The following is a 27,459-nucleotide window of genomic DNA, read 5'->3' on the forward strand; positions in this document are numbered from 1 at the left end:
TGATGAGGTTGGATTCAACCTCACAAAAAGACGAAGGAGGGGAAGGACTATAATCGGCCAGCGTGCCATTGTTGAAGTCCCTGGCCAGCGCGGAGGGAACATCACAATGTGTGCAGCGATGACCCACCATGGCATCATCCATCACCATGCTACCCTTGGCCCCTACAACACTGCCCATCTGATCACATTCCTGGACACCCTACACAACACACTCATTCCACCAGATCAGATAGACGGCCCAGAGCAGCTCAGGTACGTTGTCATTTGGGACAACGTAAGCTTCCACCGGGCTGCTCTGGTTCATAACTGGTTCACTGACCACCCACGCTTTTCAGTTGTTTATCTCCCTCCATATTCTCCATTCCTCAATCCTATTGAGGAATTTTTTTCTGACTGGAGATGGAAAGTGTATGACCTAAATTCAGAAACGCGTATACCCCTTTTCCAAGCTATGGAAGACGCATGTGGAGATATAGCAGTTGATGCTTTTCATGGCTGGATTCGCCATGCTAGGTGACATTTCCCCCGCTGCTTGGCCAGGGAAAACATTGCTTGTGATGTAGATGAGGTGCTGTGGCCAGACCGAAACAGAAGAGAGGACGCAGCATAGTTTATTTTGTTTTGCCTTTTTATTATTACTGTAACTGTATACAGTAAAATCTTCTGCACTGTATGTGCAACTTTGTGTCGGTTGGGATGTACACTGTGTACATTGTTTTGTGGGAAAAATAAAACATGTTTGTTACAGTATATTTGTGTGTTCTGAGTATAAAAACAATATTCTAAAATATTTTACAACGCACTTATGTATTTAATGTCTGTAGTAATGGTAACACTGAACAAAAAGTCATTATGATGAATGGAGAATGGTGTTTTACACTGAGCACATCAGTGTTTAAATGCTTTTTTTAATTGTCTGTTCATATGATAGTTTGTGTGTGTCATCTGAACACAAAATGGCCTTTTGTGAAGAGATAAAACTGTTTTGAATGTAAAGTTTCATTTTGAAGGAGAATTGAAGGGTTTTGCCCATTGTGTGTGTGTGTGTTTGTTGGATTTGTGTGTAGAGTTCTGAGAATACGAGGCATGTTTTCAGAAATGTGTGTAAACAATCCAGAAAAACTGTAAGTCCCTCAGTGCTTGAAGCAAAGATGCTGCATAACCTCTATTAGTCTGTTGAGGGGGGTGTGATCTCTTTTGCCGTCACCTATTGTGGTATGTATCAGCACCAGAGCAATTGACTTTAGAAGTTCCATAAGGTAATAAAGAAGATTGGCTCCATTCTGCCAACTCCTGTAGAAGTTATCAAAATGACAATGATTGTTCATAATATCAGAAACATTACAGGCAACACTGAGTATCTTCTTTATGAGGCTAACACAATAGAGTGTCTGCAGTCAGAGGCTTCTTCAGATCCACCAGAAAACAGATCAGTACAGAAGATCCTTCCTACCCATAGCCATCAGCATTGACAACAACTCTTTGAATAAACCTCCATAATAAAAGTTGCAACATTCAATTACTCTTGCAGATTAACATATCAATTTTTAACTAAATTGAATTTGAATTGAGAAACTGTTCATCTCATATTTTTGATCTGTGTGCAAGTAAAGGGCTTCATCACCAAATATAAAAAAAAGCACACATATTTTCATCAGTACACACTTGATGGGAGCAGAGCCATGTTGCTAAATACAGCTTTGATATCAGTTGAACCAATATGGTTCCTCTCCTGGGGTTTGTTACATATTAAACATCCAAACTGACTTCACAAGATAAATCATATGAGCTGTCACTCCAAGAGAGGGACATCTTAGACTTCAATTTGCATTAAAACATCCTGCCTCATTTAAAAAGTCAAGTACTAAAGGGAGCAAAGGACAAACATGCAAGTGACAGATTTCTTATTGTCAGAATGTAATTTGGCATTTAAGACTTCAGTAATCCCTGGCTATGCAGGAATTGGGCTGTACGGGAACTGACAGAGTTTGGTGATTTATATGACGAACGCTGGCTTCATGTTAAGTATCAAATTAATGCAATGACAGCAGTAGCTCATGGACTGGGCCTGTAAGTAACAGGAAAATTTATCTGCTGGAAAATTATGAAACCGAGCAATATGCCCTTTTTTCTGTGTGATTTTGTTAAAAAATGTCAGTGCATGAAACGTATATGTTTATGTGCTTGTAAGTATGTGTGTCTGCAGCTGATGCGGGTGTTTTCCATTTAGTGTACTGAGGTTAGGATTGGCCTGTCAGTCTCAGGGAAGTGGGGGAAAGAGGGAGAGGACAGGTGTCAGGACTGTGAAGGAGATGGATGAGAGAGCAGAAGAGAAACAGGAAGAAAGCAAAGTTTGTGCAGCTGCTAGACAGGTTTTGTTCTTCACTCAATAAAGAAATGCAAATGAGGATCCAATGGGAATGACCAAAAAAAAAATGTTCTGTATAATCTGGCTTTTGAAACAGAAGAAGAAATCTTTGAAAATATTCCGAGTCTGTATATATCTGAGATATACTCCTAAAAAGGAGGTCCATGAATATTTGTTAACACAAATATAGTTATTGTCAGTTATGGTTGTTTGAGGTTCCAAATACAGACAGAAAACACTTCCAAATAAAGCTTTCTATAACAAAAAACTATGAATTAACTATAAAATGAAGAAAATAGAAGTGATACAGGCAAGAAATAAACATAGACAACAACTAAGATAAAAGGCTAGGTAACACAAAAAGAATGTGACAAAGATCTAAGAAACCCAATCAGTACAATAGTCAGGTATAAAACTACTCCAAACAGTCTTCTGTTTAATCATTTGCTACGAAGAAAAAGATTGAACTGTTATGGTACCGTTTATATGCTACGTTCAGACCGCACGCAGCAGAAGCAGCAAAAACGTGTATGCTGCTTCATTTTTTATGCTTGTACAAGTTCAGTTCTGACGAGCAGCTGAAGCATCTTTGCTGCTCTAGTTGCACAATCGAAAAGTGGGTCTGATGCGCGCTGGGCGGAGCTACCCTATCCTTTCTTTGCCTGTAACAATGGGGGATGAAATTGAAAGAGTCGCTTCGCTTATTTTAATACATAATGCTATGTTCAGGCCGCAACCACTGGAAACAGCAACAAATCTTTTGCTGCTTAATTTTTGATCCCTCTTCACATTAATGTTAGACGTCCAGTAAAATGTGCCCGGATGCTTCTGATGCTTCTGCTGCACCTGTGTTTACTGGTAGAAAGCGTCTATGCTATATTTTGCAATATAAGTGAGTAAAACATGGTTTTGAGAAAGTCCACCTGAAAGCTTCATCTGTGCAGTCAGTTTATCAAAGTTACGATCCTGCCTTCACATATTATTTTGCTGTCAGAGCTGCTCAGACCCCCATACAACAGCAGTCTGAGTAGTTGTACAGCGGTGCGCTGTACCTGGAAATCACCCATTCAACTGCAGCCCCTGGCCCGGTCCCCTCTTGGCGGTTGTCCGCTACTGTTTGTGCTGGCTGGAAGGCGTTTTTTACGTACCTAATCTTAACTGCAGGCACCAGAATAATAACATCGAAAAGATTCTGCTGGCGGATTTCGACATTTTAAGTTAATTTAGGCGTTATAGTGATCATAGTGATCTGCCTCAGCAGTGCTGTGTCTGTCTCCCTGTCAGCTCCCAGATCAGCTTGTCTGATTGGTTGATGTGGCACGTCGAGCAGCAAAAGTTAAATTTTTCCAACTCTAGCAGCTGCTGCTTTGGCAGCGCGTTGCTCAGAAGCTCATGACATGCAGCTTCACCTGCTCAGAAAGGCTGTTCCTGCAGCTCAAAAAACATCAACCGTTGACTTTGCATGTAAATTAGCTGCTTGTGCGGCCTCTAGCGTGTGCGGCCGGAACATAGCATAAGTCTACCTCATTCATTCCTATGTGGACCAACATGTTAATAGCGGACCCATTCAGTAAAGAAAGTTGTAAGGTGAATTCTGCAAACATCTGCCTAGTTTAGATCACTATTCCCAAGTAACTTTATTAGATACATGTCCTTGGAATTTAGAGGTGAAGTAAACACCTGAATCCTCATTCTTCGAGAAATTTGATCTCATCAAAAACACTTCCTCACTTTATATATATATATATATATATATATATATATATATATATATATATATATATATATATATATATATATATATAATTTATTGAAAAGTTGAAGTCATAAGCCAAAAAAAAAGTGCTGTGAAGCTGTAAATACACTGGGCACATAACCCAAACGGTGCGGCTTAGGTGTGGGGTTTTAAAGGTGGAAGTCTACACAAGATGCGGCATAGTACAATCCATGTTATTCACAATTGTAAATGTATTATAATTATTTACTGCGGCCATTTAATTATTTAACCGTCCATTTCATAATTTCATGGTAGATTTAGGTCTACTGAAATAGTTAAACCAACAAAAAATAAGTTTACCACCTAAAATGTAAAATCAACATACAGTATTTAATGGTACATTCATTTATTTCATGGGATTTCAAATAAATGATGTTGGTCCTCCATATACCAATAGTGTCACATCACAATGACCTGAAAATAATCTTGTGAACCCCCCAGTTAGTGTCTCTTTACCACCCTGGGAATTTCAACCCCCACTTGGGAATGAATCCCTTGTGTAGCCTGGAGCATCCATCCTGCCATCACCTCAGTGTAACTTTGGTCGCCTAGCAACCTTGCCAGGATAATGTATACTGTAGCTCTACACTCTCACTAATTACTAGAACAACTTTCCCCTCTAACATAAGTTAATTATTAAATTACTAGTTACATATTTTATGTATTGATCATCTACAAGTCTGTGTCTTGACCATCTGATTTGATACAGCATATTTTAATGTTATACTTTCTTAGTTTGTCACAACTATCAAGAACTTGACAACAGGTGTTGTTTTTTAGTTTATTCCTTGCCAAACAGGAACCTTAACATGTCTTAAATCAGAACCTCAAACATAGCTTTACATATGTATGCCCACTGAATGGGTGTAATATGCTGCTGCTGTAAAAGATTTGACAGATCATATCGTAAAGCTGTAAAACGTGTAACATGTGTAGGATGTGTGAATGCCGCTTTTAACCATGTCTGGTGTATTTTTTCATTTAAGCCCCAAAACTCTGCCTTTAAGCGAACATGAGACACTATACGCTTCATTCAGGTTGCTGCTGAGCTGTTGTAACTTAGTGAGCAGAATGCATAGTTTAACATGGGTTCATACCTATATAAAAAAATCCATATGCAAATTTTGTTTATTGTCGTACATAAACAAAAGCAACTCAACACATATGAGCAAACTCATTGTGCCAAGACTTGCATTTCTTTACCTCAGTGAACACATTCTGGATTTGAAAAGAATAGATTGTTTAAGATAGTAAAAAGTGAGCTATGTGGAGCATAAAAACAAGACAAAATAGGGGAGGTGGCTCTTAATAGTTTAACTTTCTAAAACCTAGAGTGCAGCTGACTTTTCTCCTCAGGCAGATTCATTTACACCTTATATCAATACAAATCACATGGTATTGTAGTTAGTTGAGACGTCTGGATCATTAAAAGTTAATAGTTTTGTGTCATGAAATAGTAGCCAAATTGTTGCACACATTATTACATTACTGGTTCCCTTTTTACAGTATACAGTAGGAGATGATAGAGAAGAGGTTAGGTTGCTGAGGAAGATGTATTTTGTTTTGTCATGGTGTGAAATGTTTCCTGCTGATTTTTTTTTTCTCCTTAGATTTGCCCCCTAAAGGTTTTAAAGAAGCTTGGCATGAATATTTCACTAAACTGCATTCTCAGGTTATCAATTATAAAATGCCATATTCTTATAAATATTCCAAAAGTACAGCTGGACTCTACTTCTTCCTTGGTGCATTAAAAATTCATAAACACCTATCTAACTGTGAAATCTTCTTCCTAGCTGGACCTGAACGAACATGGCTGTTGAAGTGCATGCAGGTGTTCTCACTCTTAGATGTTTTTGTTTGCACGTGGGAGCATGTTTTGGCATGTTTGTTTGTGTCTAGAAAATCTTTGGTGTCTGAGGTATATTTTTGTTGTTATTTCAGATGAAGTCAGTGACTGCTTGTAAAATGCAAAGAAAGGTGAATCACATTGTAAACAGTCTGAACCAGTACAGAGTTCTTTCCAAACAGTTGATGTCCATGGAAATTTGTCACTGTTTTTTTTTTACATTATTTTTAATTTAGTACCAAAACATACATTTTATATTCTCCATCCAACACATAGGCTTCAAAATATAGCATAAGCAATGTTTTTTTTTAAATGTGACACACAATTATACAAGTTGTTTATGTGCGTTTTTCAACTTTTTCAACCAATTTGGATGGAAGACAATATTTTTTCTGTCTTTTTGATAAAACCTTTACTTAGAGAGACACACTAAACACTCTAAACTGCATATGTAAAACAAGTGTACCAATCCAAATCCAAAGTAAGGACTCTGACGGTAACTTTTGTTCAGTCAGTCGAAGCACAAATGCACACACCTAATTGTCACAATCACACTAACCTTGGTGAGATGTCACAGCCCTGTTGCATAAACGCTCCCAGAGAAAACCACAAAGAGTTGAAGATGCCAAACTCATTGGGAGGCTGATCAGTGGGGCCCTGCTCTGCTGCAGTCTCATCTGGTTCCTCTGCATGCCACTCATAAGGACTGAAGCGACTTACCTGAAACAGCATAGGTGGGAAACAGTGTCAGTTAATTTCTAAGATCATGTCAGACAAATGACAAACATGCATTCTTCTTGCCCAAAACACACACACACACACACACACACACACACACACACACACACACACACACACACACACACACACACACACACACACACACACACACACACACACACACATATATATATATATATATATATATATATGAATAATGAACATATACAGAATATATATATATATATATATATATATATATATATATATATATATATATATATATATATATATATATATATATATATATATATAATGAATATATACAGTATATATAATAATAAATATATATGTGTGTATAAACTCACTCTAACACTGTAACTTATCTCTACGTTAATCATACATGTCCATATTGTCATCTTGCTGCAGTTCTAACATAGTTAGAAATAAAGTAAGATTAGCCAAAAGTATTTAGGCATTCAAGGTCTTTGGAGAACACAATGCTGGCTGATATAAGCAGGTTTTCCTGAACATGCAGACCCGCTGGTGTCACACGAGGTATGATGACCTAATTATGCATCTGTGAAGGGAATGTGTATTGAATACCCATCATTATTATTTATTTCTCTTGGATTTTGTTAAATGACAGCAACATATAGTTTTCTGACCTTTATTCTAGATTTTAGTATTATTATTTAATAAATTTGACTGTTATTGAAGAGTGTCATAAATCTACCCATATTTTCCTCCACTGTAACTGACTCTCACACATCTTATTGAGAATGTTGTTATTAATCTTAGATTGTAATGAATACATCTATATTTCACATTTCTTATAGAGGGTGTGTCTCCCTTCTTGTAATAGACTTTGAGCAAAGGTGGGTATAAACTAGAAACGTTGACTCAATTACATTTACTTGAGTAAAAATAGGATAAAGTGTCACTACTCTTAGTTGAGTAAAATGTCTGGCTACTCCATCTATTATCAGTAACTTAACTTGATAAAAAAAAAAAAAAAGAAGCTTGTTTAAACAAATATGCACCATTGAGAGAGATTGGGCCATTGCAGGCTAACAAAAGAAGCCAAATGACTCCCATTCCAAAGGAGTGGACCCCTTTGTCCTTTTCAATTTGCATGTTTTCAAAACAAAAACAAAGCTTTGTTGGGCTTCTGTATAAAACCTCGAACTCAACACTGTTCCTGACATTTTAAATTGAAAAAGCTTCCTGGATGGGAAGTGAAACTTCTTCAAACTTGGAAACAAAGTCCAGTGGATTGTTTTTAATTTTCTTTTTTTACATTGAGAGAGACTTTCTTCATTTATGTACTCAAGGCTGATCAGTTAAATGTACTATTCTGATGTCTGCTACATCATTTGAAGGTTGAGTGAAAATACAGTATACAGTATACTGTAATTGAATCTATTATTGTATCTATTGATTTAGTAAGTTTTATATCTCAAGAAATATTTTATCTGTTGTCATGGTCATGGGTAGTAAGAAAATCAGTTACTCAGTGAGTGATTTCTTTAAATGCTACTTTTTCTTTTTACTTGAGTGAAAATATAATAAAATTACTTTTACTTAAGTATTTCAGTGTTCGACCCACCTCTGACTTTGAGCCAGTTCATAACAACTGTCGGATGTACACTTGTCATAAACAAGTCTAGAATTATAGATCAGACCATTGAAAAAAATAAATAATGCAGAAATGTGGGTTTATTGAATAGTAAGTAAAAATCTCCCTAATGGTTGTTCTTTTCAATGGGGATTTTAAATCTGAAAAACAAGCCTCATCAGAGTGAAAATTTTAATTTTTTGAATAATAGTGAAGGAGGAAAACACTTCAAATCCATTAGAGCCACATTGTGTTGGAACTGAGTTGGACTCCTTTTGACGTAAGAATTTGATTAAATCTCAGAAATCAAGGATAGATTCACCACATGTTCAGACACATTCCTCTGAGATTTTGGTCCATACTAAGTTGATACCTGATGTGAAACTGACAGATATGTCACCAAAATTTTCAGAACTCCTAATCAAACAAAGCATGTGAGATTGTGTGTTTGTTGAAATCACTGGAGTCCATTGAATGTTTATTTATTTTTTGTTTTTATTTTTAAGAAGGTTTTAGCTTTTTGAGATTGTACTTGACCTGCTACAGTATAGCCATAAAAAAAAAAAAAAAAATGTTGAAGCAGGCCAGGGTGTGTAAGCAGTAGTTACTTGGTGTTATGAGGCCAAAAGTGTACCAAAAAAATATTCCTTCCAAAATATATCCTCTCTTCCTGATTTAATTGCTCCTATGCTGTTGCACCAAATTCTGAATTCACCTAAAGATTTCTTCTTTAATATATTGGATATTTTGAGTTAAAACTGTCTAAAAAATAACCCAAGCTGTGAAGAATTAAAGATGGTCAAAAAAGGCCCGTGTGTTTATGACTAAAATAAAATATACACAGTTTTAATATAAAACTTCTGCTTCCATATATGATCTATTCTCCTAAATAACTCATGTGTACAGTCCCACATTTTAACTTGATGGCTGATGCTCTCTGTTTATGTATTACTTACCAAAAACAGAACAACACTGACTCCAATATAAGCAAACACAATGCACATCCAGATCTCATAGGCCAGTGGGTCCAGGAAGGAGAAGACGCCTGGTTTAGATTTCTGAGGCTTTTTGATCATGATGGAGATTCCAAGAGACATGAAGGGTTTAGAGAAATCAATCACTTCTTCTCGCACCAATGTTATGGTCAGTGGGGCCACAGCAATTTCTGCTTTCTGCAAAAAAAGGAGGGAAAGGCCAGGAAGTTCTTATCAATCACATTATTGAATAATTAATTTCTCAGAGATTACATCTACTACAGATAAGTGAAAAGGAGCGTGAAGTGAACACAGTGAAAAGGAAAAACAGAGATGAACTGGCATTGCGAATGAGAGAATAAATGGAGGAGAGAAGGTTAAAAGACATAGAGGAAGAAGAGGGCAAGCTAGAATGACACTGGGGTAATTTATACAGTATGTTGGTCTGAGAGGGACACATCCCGAATATAAATTAGGTGGCAAGGACTAACTAGCCGCTGCATACAACGCAGATTGTTTATGCAGAACTCAGGTCCTCTAGGTGTCTAATATTGCAGCTAAAGAAAGTGATAAAAAGTAATGATATGAAAAGCAATTCTGCTTTGCATAACTGTAACTGGTTTGAAAGATTCACTTTAATCTGTAAAACTCCAGCTAATACTGAATATTCATGAGAAGATGAACTGATATTTTGGATGCTGTTTTTGTTTGAATAACTTTTTTTGTTTGTATACAGTGAAGAGTTCTCAGTCATGAAAATAAACAATGACTTCAAACCCTATAACATTCATCCTCATGTGCCTGAACCCTGCTCTTAAAACTGCAGAATAGCACATACTGCTGAAGTTCATATTATCTTGATGCCTCAGAGTGTTGTACGGCCTAACTGTCAGTGGTAGAAAACTTAAAGGGGAACGCCTATTTTTTTTACATTGGGCCCTTGATTTTAAGTTATTGCATCATGTTCTACTCACTCATATGAGTTTTTTGTCATTTAGAGCTGTTCTGAAGATATTCCGTTATATCCAAGTAACGTCTTCCAATGGGCAACGACTTTAAGGCACAAACTAAACTGTTCATAATTTATCATTTATGGTACGCCAGCATTCATAACATGTAAAAAGAAAAACGGCTTTCCCCTTCATATCAAGAAACTCTTCCACAAAGAGTTCAGGAATCTGTTCAAATAAAGTCCAGCAAATTCAGTAATCTCTGGGTTTCAAACATGCATAAACGTTAAACCAGACAATTTTCTAGTTATGAACCTGGAAATAAAAGCAGGTTTTATTTAATTATAGTGGACCGAAAAAACCGCAAAAAACTCTTGGAGCTTTTTGCACACATTCTGATGTGAGGTTTTGCTGTACTGTCCACACATATTGATATACATTTATTTAAATAAATGTTAAGAATTCAAAAGGCAGAGAACATTGTCATTATTGCTCTTGCTGTGTTTGCCTGGAAACAGAGGGGACAAGTGAATCCTGGCTCAAAGGCACAAACATATCACCTGTTTTTCATGGCATTGGTACTGTAGGCATACCTTCATCTAAAAAACAGCGACAAAACACCAAGGGCCTGATCTTCAAAAGGTTTGTGCATCTTAAAAATTTGTGCATATTTGTTCGCACATGCAGAGTAGATCTTCAAAGTTGAGGAAAGGGAAATTTGTGCACACAACTTGGTAGGCAAACTTTTTTCTGCCATCATCAATATGCATATAGATCATATTTAATGACCAAACAATGCAAATTGATGGGTGGGGGATATGAAAACTGAAATATTTACCACATGCAAAGTGATTTTACAAATCTGAAACTCAACTTACTGTATTTGATGTGGTTTTTTTTGCACGTTTGAAGGTCAGCAACAAACTCACTTGCAATAAGTTTGGCAGTATTGTGACCACTAACTAGGCATTGTTTTAATAGCATATGACGGAAAGAGATTCTGTGTGCATGTAAACATATTTTCACTTTCAAAAATAATAATAGGCTAACATTAATAGACATTTGCACTGGCAGCACAAATTCCGATACTGTTTGCTTTTGCAGTAAAGGCAAAGTGTTTGTACAACTAAAGTATTAAGTATTTTGGCACGTTTATTCTAAGAAAATCAATATAACATCAGCAGCCACTAGAGAACATACATCACAGAACCTGTAAAGAAATGTTAAAGGCATGTGAAAGTGTCTATACTGATTGTCTCCACTTTTGCGTTAGATGGTTGAGGGGGCAGCAGTCTGAGAAGAGACTCATAGACTTCCCTTTCCCCAAAAATCTCCTTTAGCTTCTCCAAAGGAAGCTCAAGGTGATCCAGGACCAGCCGAGTGACATAGTCCCTGAGCTGTCCTCTGGGCCTTCTCACAGTGGGACGTCGCTGGAACACGTCCTGAGGAAGGCGTTCAGGGAGCATCTAAAACAGATGTCCTAGCTACATCTGTTAACTCCTCCTGATGTGGTGGAGAAAAGTCTCTATAAGCCTTTCCCACTTAAATCCCTTCAATCTCAAATCAATGGATTTACAAGAAAATATATGTGTATATTTTAGCTGAAGTACAGTGTTTGAGAGTCTTTTTAAAGGAGAGTGAATGTCTGGCGCGATTCATCCATCCATCAATCTTCCCCCGCTACAGTAGATCTGTCAGGGTCATGGTGGGACTGGTGCCTATTTCCACCAGTCTATGGGCAGGTGGCCAGCATTGCACAGCAATACAGGGACACACAACCATGCACATACACACTCACACCAAAGAACAGTCATCTTTTTGGACAGTAGGAGTAAGCTGAAGTAATTGGAGAACGTGCAAACTCCATACAGAAAGAACCTGCACCAGGAATCGAACCCAAAAGGCAACAGTGCTACAAAGTGCAGCACTGTGCAGCCGTGGTTTGATTTAGAACAGATAAATCCATACAAAGGCGTTAAGGTACCTTTCATTTAGAGTTGTGGAGGGTAATTGATTCAGCTACTGTTCTGAAGCCCCTTCTGTGCTTTCACTCTCCTAAACAATAACAACTGACAATGTCTGCCTCATGTCAGTAGAGCTGACATTTCAGCAGCTATGTGAAATCAAAGGCGTAATTAACGAGCTTGGCAAAACCCCCAGTTATAAATAACCACTCCATGACACAGCATCTCTGTGGGAACTGAACATGGTTACTAAGGATACAGAAGCATTGAGACAAGTTAATGTACTGCAATGATTTTTTTCTTTATGTTTTTTTTGCATTTTTCTCTTATATATGAAAGAGATATTTGTATCAAGGTTAACATGTTTGAAATGATCCTGTCCCATACTGGTGCTGATATCTTAGCCATCCTCTTCATGTTTGCAAAATAAATTAATATTGAGAGAATTGCAATTCTATACGTAGGATGAATAAAAACAATGTTCAATTCTTAAAAGGCATTCTACTTAAAAATCAATCCACATAATATACAGAATTGTTTTAAGCACTTGGTCTGGCTCCTTTAGCTCTGAGGCAATCAAATAATTTGGTGCTGCTAAGGTGTTAAGGATGGCCAGGTTGTTTTAGCAATACCATTCTGCATTTTTACCTCTGCTGTTTCTTATCTTCATCTTGACAATGCTATGTAGATTCTCTGTATGGTTTAAGTCAAGTCACTTCACTAGCTAATCAAGTACCACAATCTTTTGTTTATTGGCGATACGACAACCTGGATAGGTCACATTCTCAGTGATACTTGTCAAGGAAGCATCTGTAGCTCAAAATTATTTTCTGGTTGATGGTTATGTTGACTTTTGGAAAAAAGAAGTGAACCAACAACAACAGATAACATGTTTTCCCCAAATCACCAGCAACTCTTATATGACCTGTGCTTATATGCTGCTCTTTCAAGTCATAGAACTTTAAATAGCTGAGCACAACATTCGGTCATTTACCCATTCACACACAAATTCCCACACCGATAGTGGTGAGCTGCATTTTAGCCACAGCTGCCTTGGGGCGCTCTGATAGAGGTAATACTGTCACCAACAGGTGCCACCAACTCCTCTGACCCCATTAGTAGGCAATGCTAGTTAAGTTTCTTGCCCACAGACACAACGACTGAAATGGATTGAGTTGGGTTTTTAACTAGCCACCCTCCGATTTCAGGACGGACTCTCAACTGTCACCCCAGTAAATACTTTCCTTTTCACCTCAAGCAAATCACATTGTTTGCCTCTAAACTGTAGACTTTTTGACCTTGATTTTTCAAATGAGATGCAAAATGTGTTTAATCTAAAAACAGGACTTTGTCACCCTAAGCAAATGTTCCATCCTTTTCAGCTAAGCATTGGTGAGTGAGTATGCTTCTCTTGATCTGGAGTGGCATAACGTGAACGACTAGGTGATAATACTGAAACAAAGGTTGGTGCATGGATCTTATAACACTGGCTGCAACTGGGGATTTTAAAATATAATAGGTTAAAATATAAAATTCTGTGCATAATGGCTATACTGTATATATGAGCATTACTTTTTGAATTAAACTGCTGAAAAAACGGGCTGTGTAGTGGGTAGCACTGCTGCCTTGCAGCAAGACGATTCTGGGTTCGATTCCCAGCCGGGGGTCTTTCTGTGTGGAGTTTGCATGTTCTCCCTGAGCATGCATGGGTTCTCTCCGGGTACTCCTCCCACAGTCCAAAAACATGCCTGTTATGTTAATTGGTTTCTCTAAATTGTCCTTAGGTGTGAGTGTGTGTGTGACTGGTTGTTTGTCCTGTTTGTCTCTGTGTTGCCCTGCGATGGACTGGCGACCTGTCCAGGGTGTACCCCGCCTCTCGCCCATTGACAGCTGAACATAGGCACCAGCACCCCTTGTAACCCCACCCGAGATAAGCGTGAAAGTAAATGGATGGAAGGATGGATGCCGAAAAAACCCTTTCAGTAATATTTGGATTTATGAAAATGCGCTTTAATACAATGTATTTCATTAAAACAACAGTGATAGATTTTTGTTATTTTAAGAATGAATTCAGGATAAAGTTGTCTTATTGTCATCCTTACCCCATAAACAAGCTCTCCCACCATTCCATTCCATATTTTAGTCTCCGGGTCTCTGGCACCATATTTTCCATCGGGAACAATCGAGATCTTGTACTTGATTCCGATGTGTTTAGCAATTTCTGAAGCCAAGTCCACGCAGTATCCTTCATATTGGTCATTACCCTCGTAAAGCTCCCAGTTCTTCTTCAGCATCACATATGGACCTTCCTAAAAAAAGATCAGCATAAGGGGAGAAAGACAGCTGTTTGGAGGAATGCATCAAAACAAAAGAAAAGGTAGCCAGAAAAGCAATGTTAAAGTGTGCACATGTCGACAAAAAAAAAAACACACTCAGAAAAAATAATATATTTAAATGTCAATGTTGTAAAGAATTAAGGGAAGGATATGATTAAATTTGGTGTATCTCTGAAAAAAAAATGGATGATGAAGCTACTGGAATTGATACCTAAACTGAGTAGATTAATAATCTTAGTTTAAATTATTTTTCCTTTTTTATAAGACAGATGCTTCACATCTTTAGTTCCTGTCATTTCCATCACATGATCTTTGGATCATTTACACTGCTCTCAGACTAGAAACATGGGAAGACAAAATGACAGGAGAAAAGCTACAGAGAAAAGTGCACTCACATGTGCAGTAATAGGTTGACTGTTTTTTTGTACATGCAGGTAAAGATTAGAGGAAAAGAGAAATAAACAAAGACAAACATCACTGCATGAAAAGTTTTATAAAGAGTAAAGACTTAGTCTTGTAAATTACAAGCACATCTTTCAGGAGCACTGAGTTACTGTATGTTGTTAAGCTTGAGGCTTTCACACTGTAATCCACATGAAAGCAAGCCTATTAAAATCTTATCAAGCCCATTTTAATCAAGAGACTAATCTCATCTAATTAAACAAACAGGCCTTTGCAATACCCAACACTCCTAAACCATGAAACAGTTTATGAGGGTAATAAAACACACAGAAATAGATAACATGCTGTGGATTGAATAGTTCATTCAGGAAATTGTTTCACATTCCAAACAAGTGCAGATTAATCAATGAAGAATTACCCTCTAATATGTTTAAAAAGGGGTCAAATGAGCAGTGAAATCCCACTGACAAAGATCTTTATTGAATCATCCAGTGGATCCTCAAGCAGGAAAAATCTAATTACATATAAACAAGTTTAGCTTAAAGCCAGACATACTGCAAGATCAAAACAATGTTACAGAGAGAAACCCCAACAGAAACAAGAAAGATCTGTTTATTTTATTCCTAATAGGGATTGCTAATACCTCGCCATGTAATCACTTTTTAAAAAATATTTTACGACTTTCATTTGTAAAAAAAAAAATAAAAACGGCTGTGAAACTAGAGGGAGTGTCATCAAACTCTGCTGGATTTTGTCATGCATTTAACCAAAGTTAAACTGCTGTCCCACTATTTCTTGTCTTAAAATATATGTTTTTCTTACGTAAAATGTTTGACATGTGAAAAAAAAAAGAATTTTGTCATTAACATGTCTGTTTTTATTTATTTTTTTTAAATCAGATTTGGGATACAGGATTTGCAAAAATAAGCTTGCTAATAGATCAGCTAAAGTAAAATTATTAATGATCTAATGACCATCTTGAGCTGGAAGACGTGAGTTTTACAATTGATTAATATTGTTTTTGTAGTAATTTATATAACGAAAGCAGTATATATATATATATATATATATATATATATATATATATATATATATATATATATATATATATATATATATATATATATATATATATATATATATATATATATATATATATATAATTAGTTTGCCTAATTACAACAAGTGAATAAGGATTTAAATAAATGATCAAATAAAAGCTACAGTATAAGTTAATATTCTAATGGAATGAGGTTTGATGATAAAAAATATAATCTTGATTTCTTTGAAATATGTAAGAGCAACTAGGTGAATTTTCATAATTAGACTTGGGAAATACTTTTCAGTTGGAGAAATGTAGGAAATTTAAAAGATTTATGTATAAAACTGATATGAAAGGAAAAAATGTTAGAGTCAAGACCAGTTATCTGCAAACTCTCTACATCCTTTGCTTTAGTTTTGTTCTCAGATTTTTTTTTTTCTGTATGACTGATTGAAGTGAATTGATGTGATGCTATTTAGTGGAAAATGTAATCTATGGGGCGCTCAAACTGGCATCGTTATTCAGTGTGAGGCCTTTAATAAGCAGAGAAAAGAGAATACAAGATGAGAAGTAGTACGGCCAAAGTTAAAGAAGGCTGATAGAAGACATTGAAGAAAAATGATAAAAACATTTTTTTAAACGCATATGCTCTCTTAAAACTTTGAGGATGGACGATCAAAAAATTTAAACCAAATTTACTTTTAGAAAAAGAAGAAAAAAAGATACAGAAAGAGGTTGTGTTTTATAACAGTTTGAAGAAAGAATATATCTTAAAATATCTGGAGAAAGAAAGCCCAGCAACAAAGGAGATCACATAAAAAACAGACCTTAAGAGAGAGAATGGCCGGGTTAAAAAGGCAACCAAGCTCTGTTGAAGCAAATGGTATGGGCTGATAAGAGACGGAACACATTCCGACGGGAGCTAAAAAGATGGATAGAAGTTGTTATCCAGTCCAGTTGGCCTTCCAATAAACACCAAACCTGCCTCTGTCCAGTTATCCATTCAACCTGCCAACCAGATCCTCCATCAATTCAGCATTTTAAAAAGCCAGATTGTCATGTTAAATTGTGCTCACTTGTCAGGGGATTTAATTAGCCTTGGAGACATTTATGCAGATAAGCATAGATAGGCATGCCAGGCATTCAGTCACTTACAGCTTTCGTCAATCAACTTCTCAATATGCTCACTTTATTAGAGAGTTTCTCTAATTACTGAATATAATCTTTCCATATTTGGACGGTTTGACAGCCTTATTGTCTGCTGGATATTTGGCTTTCATAGGAATCTATTTTGAAACAAAGCAATAAGGAATTTTAAACATTGGAAAATGTGCTTGGACTGCTATCCAGCCGGAAGTGCTGCTGGATTGACAGAACCCTCTTCTATGCTGTGCATATATCATATGAGCTTTTGAAACTGCAAATGCATGTCCTGAAGACCAGGTTGATGCAAAAACAAAACCAAAATGAACCAGAAAGTCTTAATAATGGATTGATTTTTGGATCTTTTGCAGTTTAAACAACTTTTTTTTTCTGTTGAACATCAAAAACATTTTTCTTTACATTGTCAATATCCCATATCCCATTAAATACAGCTGATTATAAAATCCTATTCTCAATGACATCCCTGTATTGAATGACACTGACACTGTCATGATCTAAAATGTTTTTCAGTTTGAATATAGGTGTAGAATATACTCAAATTCCATGCAGGTCTCAGATTACCTCTGTTAGATTATGTAAGAGTGGTCGTGCAATGTAGCAGAGGAAATCTGTATTGGAGAATTAAAAAGTGCATAAAGATGTTCGGGTGGTATGATATCTTTATCATTAGGTTACATGTGATGAAGGATTTTCTACACTGAAGATTTTCGCCTCTTATCGCATGAAAATGCCACAGGCTTTGTTAGGTTATTACTGTGCAGCATTCTAAATATTAAGAAACACCGAAGCTGAATATGTAAGATTGTAATCTTCTCTACTTTTCTACAGGACTAAGGATTATGATTGAAATGAAATAGGTTTAAGTTTGCAATGACAGGGTGTAGAATTTCCCAAATGACAGTTGTAAAACAGTGTGACTGCATCAAACAAAGTTTCATAAATAATTGTTAGTGACTACTATGTCATTTTAATTTTAAAAGGGATGAACTTTAAAGCTAAACCACGTTTATACAAGGGAAACCAAGCAGCTCAAAGCATGAGAGTATGGTAACTCCACTAGGGTTTTTAAGCATCTGGGTTTTTAAGCAGCAGATGTTGAACTCCACTCCTAGATGCTGAAAGTAGTCTACCTTAAATCTGCTGCACTAGTTCTGTGACATAGGGTTTAGCTGTGCTTAAATACAATACTGCGATTGATTGGATTGTTTCATTTGATTCTATATAGTGAATTGATGTTTCCTTTTCTTTTCTGTTTTAGTGTGGATTTAAACTTTTGTTTGTTACAGAGCCCCTACAACCCAGAAAAAAAATGTCTTCTTTTACCAGAATACTAAATAAAAAAAATGCAAGAGAAAAGGAATGTAAACCACCACTGCTTAAACACACTAAAGTATGAATTTTCAACTTAAGTCCTTGATAGTATCCTGCAACTTCAAGAAATCTCAATCAAATGGCTCAATTTTGTACCTTCTCAGTTCAAGTCAGGTTATGCAGCGTCCTGCGAAAGACCTACTTATTGATTTAGGTGCGTTTAAGCAGTAACCGGTCTATAAGGTGCAGAACACGGGTCTTGTAGGACAGCATTCTGATATAGTATCATTGAACTAGAGCTAGCATCACCTCACTGTTCATATACTGTGTTTGAACAGTAATCACATACAGCGGTATCATTGATCACATATAAATTTTTTGTGGTGATCACAACTGGGCCATGTTTTAATCCATTTTTTTAACAAAGAGACCCAACAATTAAAATCATGTATTTTACTTTGGGCAGTAAGCAAGCTTTAACGTGTTACACATTTTACTTTTCATGTATAGTATCTAATATTGTATTTAGCTGGGCACCAAAAAAATCTGTCTTTCTATTAACAGATGTAAAAGTATGATTGTACATAAAAAATAAACATAAAAAAATATCTAATTTTTTACTTTCTTACTACAATGCATATTATACACATAGTTTGGCCTTCTGATTCCGTTTGTTCAGTGTTAGTCTATAAGCAGATGCATTGTAAAGTATAACACAGCAAAATATCTGTCAACGTACATGACTTCTATTGTAAAGCAGCATCGGAACTTTCTGTTTTCCTATTTTTGCCTCCATTTTGGTGTTTCTATTCAGGTCAAGTCTTGGGGGAACTCAAAAACAGAAGAGGTAAGTTGACTGAGCAGGCATGACTGAATAGATTTACAGAGTGACAGAGCAGAAAAATGAAGATGGAAGGAGAGTTGCATCACAAGGTGAAGGATACAGACTGGAGGACAGACAAAGAGTCCTTTAAACTCACTTTACACCATTTCTCTGAAAAACTAACAAGTAAAAAAATACTTCTGGGATACACATTTGTTGGAATTTATTTTATGGCAAAACAGGTAACTAATTGGTGAATGCTTTGGTTAAAAAACAAACAAACACATAGCTAAAAATCTGAGATAAAAATGCAGCTAGTTGATATTGTGCAGCACACTATCAAACTTTAACAGAGTCAACAGAGAACTATCACCCAACTGAGATTTTAGTAATGAGAGGAATATAGCTAAAATACCCAGGTGACTGCTTTCGTGTATGCTCTGTGACTGGTACAAAGTAAAACAGTGATTCTACAAAAAAAAAGTACAAAAAAAAGTCTCTGTGCAGGTTCAGAATCAGTCTGGTTGGTCTTTGCAGAGGCTTTCTGTTTGATTCCCGGTGCTTTTCTGCAGACTCAGGTTCAGTGTCGCAGCAGAGGCTTCTTCATCAGAGGCTGCAAAGAGGAGGAGGTGGCTGAGCTAATTGTTAGTCAAGGCTTGCTAAGGTCATCCACAGAGAAATATGGTGGGGGGGGAAGTATGGAAGCATAAACACAGGGTGTGGGAGTTGTAAGAGATGAGTTAAATAGAAAACTACACAGATGGAAGTAAAAGTAGAAAAATAAGACAGATGTGGGACAGCAATACAAAGGGGACAAACCTGTCACACATTCTCTCTCATGAATAAAAAATATTTCTATAGCCATCTGAACACCGACACTACAGGACTAATCACATAAAAATCCAAAGCTTTTAAAAACATAACATACAATCTCTCTATTTATTTTGGCCAATTCCATTTATGGATATAAAGCACTGTGTCTTATAAACCCATCAAAATTATTAACACGTCACAGAACAACCACATTGCAGCCACAAATAAATGTATTTAACTGGAATACTGTTTAAACATTACAAAGTTGTGCATCAGAAGAGAAATAACCCATGGCTAAAACTGCTTATTTTTATTACAAATAAAAACTCAAGAGTGTTGCTTGCATTTTTATTATTCTACTTTACTATTTAACCCGAAAACATATATATTTTTTTATAAATATTCTGTATTCAATTTGTGATTACAGTTCCCCTGTGTTTTATTCCCGCCATGAAATCTATTGAGCTTAATTTGTCTCAAAAGCTTCACAAAGCATACAGTTAGCTTTCTATGCATTAAATAAGATCCACAAGTAAACAACGTGATCTGAAAGTGTACAACAAAATTTACTATTGTGTATCATATGATATATAAATACCTCAGCATTTGCAATTCTTTAACAGTTTCTCAGATTTTTACATTATTCAAACTTCACCATTAACATCCAAAGTTACAAATACACATGGTCGAATTGTAAGCTGGAGACACGTTGATCAACACAAGGTCACTAACCAGTTTTCCTGGTGCATTCAAGACGTTGTTACTGGAGGACGGTTTGTAAAGGAAACAATGGGCTTGTGGCTGGAAAAAAGCCTGGATATCTGAGTATTAACCAATTTACTGACAATAAATATTATATCAAATATATCCGTTTACATTAAAATTACATTACATTACATTTACTGGCTTTGAAACAATGTAAATGTTTAGACTTTACTGCTGAAATAAACTAATCTAAATGGGTTGGTTCTTTTTGTGAGGGTCAGCTGGGATTGTCTTGTGAAGCAATAGGTAATGATCAGATCTCCAAGCTTTCCTCCAGTTCTTCCTTGAGCACACAATTACATTCGTAAATTTCTGATATCTGGACCTTTCTCCAACCATGAATGCATCATCTCATTTGTAAATCAACTCACAGTAAGTAAGTCCCAAAAGTCAAAAGCACAGGAAAGCTGATAGTAAATTTGGGAAGTTGTTTGCATATTTGTGAATGTTTGGGTATGTATTTACTTATTTTTGTGATATACATTTGGGAATTCTGTTGTACACTTACAAATCTTAATGTACGCTTGAGTATTCTTTGTGATGCACAGAATTATTGCTGTACTCTTTGTTAAACTTTTTGAGACTGATTCAGTTCCAAAGAAATTCAGCTGTTGTTGATGGCCTCAAGAGATAAAGAGCAGCAGAGATCCACAACCGTAGACCAATACTGCTAACATGACATTTATTAATACAGTAGATACAAATATTGCGTTTAAAGAAGACTGAGTGAATGAATGCCATTGTTGAAACTAGGCAGTTAGGTATATTTTGTCTCAAGTCATGTACTGTAGAGGAAACCACAAATATGCAAGAAGTCTCTTTGTTCAGATGAGACCAAATATATATATTTTTTGTGAATGCAGCAGACTAAGAGCCTGTTCTTCAATGAGTCAAAAGGTTTAAGAAAATAACAATTATATTATTTATATTGCACTTTATGTATACGTACCGGGATATACAAATGCAACAAACAAAAGTAAAACCATAAAAAGATATTTTTGTAGTCGTTACATAACACAATGTGAAATTGAGATTTACTATTATATGGTTATTTCTGATATTCCACTGCATCTTATGCCGATAAAACCAAAGTTTGCGTTTACATTTAATTGACTGATAAAATGTAAAGTCTTTCCAATCCACTGGACTTAGTTGAACTAACAGCTTGTGGATTAACTAAAAAGCTCTGAAAAGTTTATACCCTCTCCCCCCAACAAAACCTGTGAATCTTATTAATAATGTAATAATCTTATTATTAATCTTTCTACATTATGTTTTCATAGGTTTTTGTGGATGAGTATTTGCAGAATTTGAAAATAGATATTTGTTACATTTGTAATTACACTATACAAGACTTGGAACAAATACTTAATAGCAAAGCTCAGTCATCTGTACATGTTTTTCAGCTCTCTAAAATTAGCCTTTTGAGTTGTGTTACCTTGCATCATTTTGCATGCCTATTTGAATCAAGACTAATATAATATAACCAGAGGATTTGAGCACATCCAACAAGTAGCCCTTTATTTTGTTTATACGAGAAAAGAGGAATAATTAAAATGGCTGGAGAAGCTGTTTCTATGTGAAAGCCATTAGAGCAGTCTGGACGGGGGTCATTTCTAAATGGTGATCTGAGGTCAGTTTTAGATTTGCCTACTAATGAGACATTAGCTTAATCTTCCAACTGAACAAGTGCCACCTCCTCCTGGCTGTGCTCTGGCAGCTCTTTCCAGCTCATATAACTCATCATCCCCAATCTGATTTTTTATTGCTGCTAACAAGTCTCCATGCAGCGCCCTCCATGGTATTTCTACCAATTAACTTTAGGGTCTGAATCTGTCAAAACTTTTCACAGAAATATTAGGGATCAGTTTGATTGTCTGACAATTTTTAAGCAAAGTGTCTTGTTAAACTAGCCATAGCTTTTGAAGTTCATTGTATTTTATTAGTCACATCAATGTGTTGAGTATCATCTCAATTTGTTTGAAACAATATACATTTTCAATGAAAACTATATACTGTGTAAATTATTCAGCAAAATAAATCTTGAATAGCTTTTATATGAAAACAGGACCCTTAATCTAATACTAATTAAATATTCTCCCTTATGTATCCACTACCAGCTTTGTATAAACTACACACACAGAGAAATCTATTGCTTTGCAAACTTAGAGTAGCTAGATTATCTTCCTGCACTGCCTGTGGTTTAATTCAATAGGCTCAGAGATTATTTCACAGGTTCCTTCCCAGTACTGATGCTCAGAGGGAGCGATCTCCTCTAGTCTTGGAACGGTATAAGGAATCATGAGAAGATTCTTATCTAATGACCTCAACCTCCTAAAAGGGATATAGCGACACAACAAAGCTGTAATGTATGAAGGCACCCAACCATGGAGAGCTTTAAAAGTCAGCACCCAGATTTTAAAATTTAGGCAAAAAAATCACTTGGAGCCAATGAAGAGATTTTAATATGAGGGTAGTATGGTCCCTTCTCACCCTAGCTGCTGCCTTTTAGTCCATCTGCAGACAGGGCAGCGCCTCTTTATTTAGGAAAAAGAAAAGGGTTTTACAATACTCTAAATCAGAAGACATAAAAGCATGAATGATCAACTCTACATAATCTTAAAAAAAAATAAAGTGACATCGCTCTATCAAAGATAACCCCCAGATTTCTAAGGCTTGATTCAATAGATAAGCTCAGGTTGCACGAATACTGATTGAGTTCTGGAATGACATTATCAGGAGAAATCCCACGCATCTCATTCTTGTCAAGGTTGAACAGCAGAGAGTTAGCCATTGCTTAATTTTTCCAAGGTTTCAAAGATCTTTCGAGTCCAATTTTTGAATATCAGTTGAATTAAAGGAGCAATATAGCTGAAAATAATCTGCAAAAAGATGATTGTGGACCTCAGGAAACCCCTGAAAATATTACCCAGGAAATTAACTCATAACAGAAAGAGAAGAGGTCCCAACACAGAACCATGGGGCACTCCACAAAACAATGCTACAGGGTCAGAAATGAACTGGTTAGAACTGGTTTTGGCTTTCCATAAAAGCTGCTGTAAAAATTGCTCCTATGATCAACAGGGTGAGTCATACCAAAGATATATATATATATGTAACAAAGTGTGAGAAGTTCAAATTAATTGCTGTAAACATTTGAATACTGCCAAGCCGCCCATGCATAATGGTGAATGATGGATGATTTAACTATGTAGGAGACTTTGGAACTTGGAGAATTATGGGGAAACAAATTTTCAGGGATCACAAATGTTTCCTGACCGACCGGACCCACACTATCGCTGTTCATTACATGTTAAACATGAGGTCACTGCACTTCCAATTTTCATTGATACCATTGTACTTAAAGGTTTAGGATATCAAGTGTGCATTGTCTGGATGCATTTTACATCTAGCTATTATCCATCCCACTGTGTGTACCTTAGAACATACTATATTACGATTCCAAAGAAATCTCAAAGACATTTACTGTGTAAGTTCATTATAATGGTAACTACTGAGACACTGCATGATGAAAAATGCCTGGCTGCGCACTTTGATCCTACAGCTGAAATGTCTCACAAAAACACCAAATAAAACCATACAACAAAAATTAAAGCAAGTTAAAGTTGTGTTAATGTTTATTATGTTAGAACCAAACCATTAAAAGACAGAAAGGTGTTAGAAAGGACAGAGTAGCAGAAGGACTAATGTTAAACCAAAGCAGGGCAATAATAACATGTCTGTTGTAGTAGCAGTCAAACAAAAATGGTTTTCCCTGAAGATACTGTACACCGGACTCTCCTTGATGTGCGTCCCATATGAACTTTGTAAGGAGAGGGCAAAATTGATGCTTGGTTCATTCATCAACTTATTTAACCAGACAGCTAACTAAAGCGAAATAAATTACACCCTATAATCACACAAGATAATCTGGCTCTCTGGGACTTTTTGTAAAATGTTACCTTGCATCCTTCCTGATGTTATAGACATAAACCTCAATTGTTTCACTGCAAGGCTCAGGTATTCTCGATCTGTAATTCAGTTCTTTTTTTCCACTGGTAGGATTTCAGTTGGCCTATCCTTCCAACATACATTTAGGTGAAATCTGATCACTGGTGTCATATTTCTAATGCACTTTAGATCTTTACTGTTTTTATTCTGTGTAGTAGAAGTGATGCAAGCTGACTGTCCCTTCATTTTAAGTCCTAAAGTCTCAGTCTCATATTGTTGGACTTAAAGTTAAGCCCCCACTGCATTATGATAACCTTTCTTCTATTGATATAGATTTATCCCCTCCTTTAGCCAGTGAGGCACCAGGGCTTTCTTTACACATCGCTAAACTTAGGTGTAAAGGCACAGACAAGTTTGTTGGTATCTTTGCAGCCGCCTGAAACAAAGCTTTATTGCTCCTAAAACCAGAGATTATGTTAATAAAAGTTTACATATTGTATATTACAATAAAACATTAGCTTTTTTTGTTGGATCTTTTAAACTGTGTTTAACCAAGCTGTTTGGGGAATAAACATTCTGCTGGGTTGTTTGGAAGGGTTTAACATGATTCACATCAAGCGAAAGATAGGAGAGATGAGAGCTTTCTGAAGATTTCATAACAAAGAATAGAAATCCTTACGTAGATTAAAGATCACTTGATCATCTTCAATCAGCTTCAAATTTCTGCGACCTCTGCTGTCATTATAAATTTAAAAAGTATGATGTGCATTGAACTGTAGACAATTTCCAAACAAGGGGGCACAGTTTTGTTTTTTAGCTTGCTTTTCTGCATCTGACAAAGGAAACCCTGAATCTATGTACAGAAAACATCTGGAAGGATCCCTAGGGTGAAAAGCTCAGTTTAAGATCTGTGGTTCTAAATAGCTGAAAAACTCAATAATGACTGTGGATAAAACAAAACAAAAAAATAACAAAAAAATTATTGGACAGTTCTTTGATAGTCCCTGATGCACACTGGTCTTTTCAATTTGTGAAAATTCTATTGATATCATAGAGTGCTGAACGAAGTGGGGAAATGGAGGACCTGCTCACCTGCTCCCTGTTTCTAAAAGTGGGAGAGAAAATAAATTTGGCTCACCTATTTTTTTCTAAGAAATTATATATTTCCCTGAAGTCTGAAACAGTTTTGTCCCTGCAATTTCTATCCGTCCTATAGATGGTAGAGGTGCCAATCTCTACTGTCTATTTGGACCATTTGCACATCCTGGACGTCATCAGTCCATTCTGTTATTTTTTATACTACCTTTTCTTGGATCAAAAATAGTTGATGATAAAATCATACTACATTGTATCCCAATCTCTCTCTTACCTTTTGAGTGGTCCAAAAAAAACAACAACAAAAAAACAAAAACAAAGTGCCACAAGAATCTTTCTTTAAAACTAAAATCTATTTTGTTGTGATCTGTACAGCAATAGAGAAAGTAAAATAAACGTGTTGCATCTGTCTTATTACTATAACTCAAGAAAAAACACAGAACAAAACCTTACAGGACATTGCTAATGGAAACTACACTGACATAAGAACACATCCAGAATTCATCCAGTGTCATTCATAGAAACATTACAGTGATGAATTTCTATCATCACTGTAAATCCTTGTATTACTCAGATTTTATAAGCATGAATATGAAACAAAGTAATGTAGGAAAGAAAAAAGTTATTATTTTGAGGTCAATCTAGAACTTCTAAGGCCCCTATACACCTATTAAGAAACGGAATGCGAGCAGGAATATATTATTTGTTAATTATAATCATTATATTAATAATAGAACTACAAGGTAAGTGTTCAAGGTTTTCTGAAAATAGATCCAAATATAGATTATAAAACCTCCAAGCACACAAGCAAACCTTCAAGACACAACAGAGCTTCACTTAACCACTAGGTAGTTCTGAATTGTTTCTATTTGAACATTCAATTGTCTCAGGAAAAAGTAAAGACAATCACTTCCAAAAGTTAAAGCAAATGCCCTTTTCTTGTCTTACAGTAAATAGAATATTAAACTATGTCAATAAACAACCCAAAAAAAAAAAAACGGATATAAAGGTATTCTAGTTCTAATCATTTAAAATATATAAAATGTTCTTTGTTTATTTTGCGAGGGTACCAATAATAAAAATCAATCCTAGTCTGTAAATCAGTTTTGATCTTTGAATTGTTGCAGAATCAGTTTCTGAGTAAAATAATACTAACAGGAGAGAAACAAGAAAAATTGAGATGCTGAAAGACATTCTGTTTTTAACAGCCGTTTATCATAATAAGATGGCAACTTTCTCAAAATGCAATTAAAAAACGAACTGTTGAAAAATAAAAGGCAATAAGAGGGTACTTTACCATAATTGTTGTCACAACAACCGTCCGATTCTCCATCCCTGAGCTGTCATTGGAAAGACCATTTCCATCCTGTACCAAGACCAGCTTGTCGATGTCATTCCAGTAGCCAATCTGGGGAAAGATAGCAAAACTTCACTTTTCTAAAAAGAAAATGTATAAAGAATGGAAAAACATGAAACAACCTAAATTGAGATATAAAAAAGAGGTCTATGAGTTAAAAAGTAAGCTGTATCCCTTTGTCTT

The 27,459-nt window shown here is 35.9% G+C and overlaps 1 protein-coding gene across 6 annotated transcripts in view; it reads right to left on the reverse strand.

Moving 5' to 3' along the window:
- Window positions 1-27,459, reverse strand: part of gria4a (glutamate receptor, ionotropic, AMPA 4a) — a 164,909-nt gene that overhangs the window by 54,707 nt on the left and 82,743 nt on the right. For all 6 annotated transcript variants that reach the window (XM_038307702.1, XM_038307701.1, XM_038307703.1 and 3 more), the window contains exons 10-13: window positions 27,217-27,327; window positions 14,320-14,526; window positions 9,286-9,501; window positions 6,551-6,711 (exon numbers count right to left, since the gene is read on the reverse strand). In XM_038307702.1, coding sequence (XP_038163630.1) covers window positions 6,551-6,711; window positions 9,286-9,501; window positions 14,320-14,526; window positions 27,217-27,327 — 695 coding nt within the window. The remainder of the gene's footprint in view (window positions 1-6,550; window positions 6,712-9,285; window positions 9,502-14,319; window positions 14,527-27,216; window positions 27,328-27,459) is intronic.

The sequence above is a fragment of the Cyprinodon tularosa genome, unplaced genomic scaffold (assembly GCF_016077235.1).
Source record: "Cyprinodon tularosa strain WSP-4 unplaced genomic scaffold, ASM1607723v1 ctg619, whole genome shotgun sequence".
Lineage (NCBI taxonomy): Eukaryota > Metazoa > Chordata > Actinopteri > Cyprinodontiformes > Cyprinodontidae > Cyprinodon > Cyprinodon tularosa.